This window comes from Pinus tabuliformis, chromosome J, assembly GCF_031772625.1.
Source record: "Pinus tabuliformis cultivar Carrire ecotype Pingquan chromosome J, CPIR1, whole genome shotgun sequence".
NCBI lineage: Eukaryota > Viridiplantae > Streptophyta > Pinopsida > Pinales > Pinaceae > Pinus > Pinus tabuliformis.
This window is the reverse complement of record NC_142295.1, coordinates 1225478283-1225482579: the sequence shown is the minus strand read 5'-3', so window position 1 is coordinate 1225482579 and position 4297 is coordinate 1225478283. Positions and strand designations below refer to the sequence as shown.

Sequence of the window (4297 nt, the reverse complement as noted above, 5' to 3'; positions counted from 1 at the left end):
TCTTTTTCTTTTATCTTTTTCAGTTCGATAGTTCTTTGAATGTGGGAAATCATCGGATCCATTCAAACTTCATCAGAATCAAATTTAGCAACTATGATACCACGGGATAACATTAAAATCTCTATGAACAAATTTCAACGCATATTAGTTTTCATGGACACTTCGTGCTCACTAATTTACCATTCAAAAACAATCAACATGTCATTGATCAAATAATTCTTATTCCGTTCAGCAACAAAAGTCAATGTCTCGTATATTTTTTTTTTTGGTTGAATCCATGCCTCCATTCAACCAACTATTCAGGCCTATCAATAAACACAAGCAATGTAAGGTAAACAGTGGTTTGCCTAGGGGCAGATTACTGTCAATCATTCTCTGCTGGTTGTTATAGGGTCCAATAGAATAAAGGTTTACATAACAATGTAGGAAAAGAAGCCTCAAATAAACAACCAATTAGAAAATAAAATTGGCACAACAATCTTGCAGAAGACAGTAGCTCAATACATTATGTGCTATCCAATATTGCACTTTAAAATAGAGTTCACATGTGAGCTTCAAACGGAGACTATTCCAGCTAAAAACCCAGAAAATATGCATTACATAAAGTATGGAAATGTTTGAAAAGATGAAACAGTTATTCTACCTTGCACACCTTATATCTCTGCCACTATACTAAATGCATTTAATGGATGTGGAACCAAGGCCATGTCATCCATTCTATTTGTACATAGTAATATGAATCACAGTTTTCAAGCCTTTTTGAGAGTATTTTGTCCCTAAGTGATGGCCTATAAACAGAATAGTCCTTGCCTCCTTTACAACTACATACCTGTTGTTATATCTGCTGCATACAATTACTAAAAGACCGCTATCAGAAACATATAAATATCTACTGCATATAATTACCGAGATAGAAGCAAAGCCACGTCATCGTCCATTTGCAATTTTATCACGCAACACTGCTTTCTAGGATACTCTATTACGGTTTGGCCTTGATGCAATGACTTACCAAGCATTAAAGCAGTCCAGTTACAAGACAAAGCAAGTGTCACCAAACCAGAGATTACCCTCGTAATTCCCACACAAGTTCGTACGTCAGAACTGTAAAGACAGTTCCTGCAGATTGCGGTAGTGAGTGGCCAGAGACTGGAGGGCCAGGGTAATGTCGACGGACGGCTCAAGCTTGAGTGTGAACTTCAGAAGCGTTGGACAATTCTCACCTATTTTTATCAAACCAGATGGAGTGAATCGGAAACGACCCTTTAAACCCAATTCTTGGATATTGTCACAGTTTTTAAGGCTTTCCAGGGCATTATCAGACAATTTCCTACAATTCACGAGATTGATAGCGTTAAGCCCTTTACAAACACTAGTCAACGCCTCAATACCCGAATCTTGCAGATTGGGTATGGAAGTCAAGGCAACATCCTCCAGCATAGTACAATTTTTCACAAACCCTACAAACCCCATGTTTGAAATGCATTCCTGTGGTTGGTCAGGGTTCCCTAATGATAAAGTAACTAGGTTTTTAAGGCATTCGGAGGCCAACTGAAGATCTTGGTCCTGCAATTGATCCATGCACTCAGAGAGATTTAAGTGCTTGACATGTTTGAAGCGAGAAACGAGAGAAGGGAGAAGTGCACGGGACCTGATTGTGAGCTTTTTGGCTGCCAACGTGAGCACTTCGTTCCAGATTGTGCACACCATGGATGCCGAGAGCAGATCCTGCGGCCCCGATAGGCGTGTCAAGATGAGGGACAGCAGTCCCCTATCGCTGATAGTAATCTCCACGCTGCTCTCCATTTATTTATTTATTTTATTTTTTAAAATCATTTAGATCGAAGTTTTCTACATTAAAATGTTTATAGACCCTAAGAGTTGAATCTAGGCTTTGATACCATATGTAACAACCCCAAAATAAAAACATGTAATTAATTAGATTAATCATGCAATTTATAATCAACACGCAATTTATCAACTGATTAACATCAAATTTCAAAAATATGAGTAGAAACAACTTACATGTGGCGATGATGTTACTCACTTGTGATTTCGGGGTTGAATGCTAGTTGAATTCTGCTATCTGCAACAAAGTCTTGGGGATGACTCTGCACCCAACCATAGGCTCAATTGCACAAAATCTTGCTACAACTGGCCACCCCCGAGCCCTCAATCAACGTACTACTGCCAGGGAATCCTTTGTCTCACAACCCTATTCTCCCAAGAGAATGGATGATGGAATGATGGAATGCCTCTCATCTTCCTCACCATCTATTAAATAGAGCAAACATTGGAAGGGAACCACATGCACACACTCCATGTGTCAACATGCAACTTTATTGCTTTCTTGTTTTATTTCTTTTGTTTTTACTTTTGGATAGCTTTACTGATTTTTACTGCTTTTTTGTTTATTTTTATTTTTATTTATTTAGAGCTTTAGTATTGTTATTTATTATTTATTTACTATTACTATTTTTTTATTTATTTTCTTGTATTTTAATATTATATTATATTATTTATTATTTTTATTATTTATTATTTATTATTTATTATTAAGGGACATTACAGTGTCTCCCATGTAACATAACATCATAGCAAAATATGTACCATAGTTAAAAATCACATGTTGTCCGAGAGGTATGTCAATGTCAAAGTCTAAAATAACTGCAAGTAAGATTAAGTAAAAGCCATGATAACACAAAAATCACTCAAGTCGACTCAAGTGGCCTGCTAGGGCCAACCATGTAAGATGCACCTTTTTCCTCTTTCTTTCTCTCTCCTTATATCTCTAGGTGCATGTCAGTGAAGGAGATTTCTCTCCTCCCTCCTCCTTCAACTGTAGGGATGTCAGAATGAGTACGAGATGAGGTAGCCTCATAGGGAGAGTGTACAAGTGTAGCAGACACATGAAATTTTCCCAATGTCAACTATGTAGGGGAGATAGGGGGTTGTTGAGCATGAAATGAAGTAGCCTACAATAGTTTAGATGGTATTTTGGGAGGGATGATAACAAGGTTCATAGAGTGATGAGAAATGGTGGGTCAATGAGAAAATATGGATGTATGTCTAACAATATTGGTTTCCAAACCATCATTATAAACTATTTATTGTTGGGGTGCCTGAGGTTCAGGAATTTCCATTATACTCAGGTGAGGAAGAGGCACATTCTAGGAAACATGTGAGGGGTGGGGAGGACCTCCTAAGTATAAGTGACCAATTTGAGTTAACTAGTTGAATTTCTCAAAGTTTGTGTCAAAAGGAATATAAACTCTGATCCTTTTATTCATGTGTTATCTCCGTGACATATTACCTCTCTTGTTATGTCCTCTTTTGTTTCCTCGTGAACACATGCTAAAGAAGCTTATACTATATTGTAATCAAGACAAATTGTCATGCAACCATCAATTTTCTAAACATAACATAGCAAAATAAAAGATTGTTTAAAGTCAAGTTTTACATTATGCTAGAGTATTTTGTATATACAATCAATGGAAATATGTAATACAAGGAAGGGAGCTATCCATGCATGCATTCAAGACAAGTGTAATAAAAACATTGTGTGTTGATATGATGAAAACATTTTTATGCCCATATGCATTTGCTTGATCAAACCATAGAATTGTGTGCAAGAACATGTAAGGAATCGATTTTGAGATGTACCCCCCTTAGTTACCTCACAAGTTAAAGTATAAATATTATACATAAAATACAATATGCATCAAATCTCCCTTATAGAATGTAGTGAAGAATTTTTTTAGTTGAGTGAAAGTCAAACCAATATTTATGAGTCTCTTCTATACAAGGTGTATAGTTAGAATCAACAATTTGTTTGTAAAATAATTTGAAAGATTTGGCTACTTCTAAGTGAAACAATGGATTTGTTTCACATCTTTGGCTTTTGATGCATAAAAAAAGACTTAAAAATTGCCCATAATTTTATTCCAAGTGAGGGGCGTTGTCATCAATGTGGGAGATGGCAAGTGATAAGTATGGAGTGGATTGAGCTTGCCATTTACAAATGGTCATTTAATTTTCTAAGTGACCAATTCAAAATTGAAGAAACGTATGTAAGAGAATCGAGAGAAGAAGTTTGTTGTAACTTACATCATGGTTGAGGCTCTGAGTATTAACATTTAAAAACTTGGAGGTGTGGGATGGTAAATATATACTTAACAAGATTTGTATGGTTTATTGCCGATGTAGACCACGAAGTAGCACATGGAGTTTTTATATAATAAAGTACGTGTGGCAAAGAAATGTGTTTGACTTGTATTCAAGCTAAGAAAAAAAATGGGAG

General features: G+C 36.1%; 1 protein-coding gene across 1 annotated transcript; it reads right to left on the bottom strand.

Annotated features, from left to right (window-relative positions):
* Window positions 1-480: 480 nt before the first annotated feature.
* On the bottom strand, window positions 481-1803 carry LOC149231551 (uncharacterized). The gene has a single exon (XM_089379239.1). It carries the CDS (start codon window positions 1801-1803, stop codon window positions 1096-1098), a length of 708 nt encoding a protein of 235 aa, XP_089235365.1. The 3' UTR covers window positions 481-1095.
* Window positions 1804-4297: the final 2494 nt, after the last annotated feature.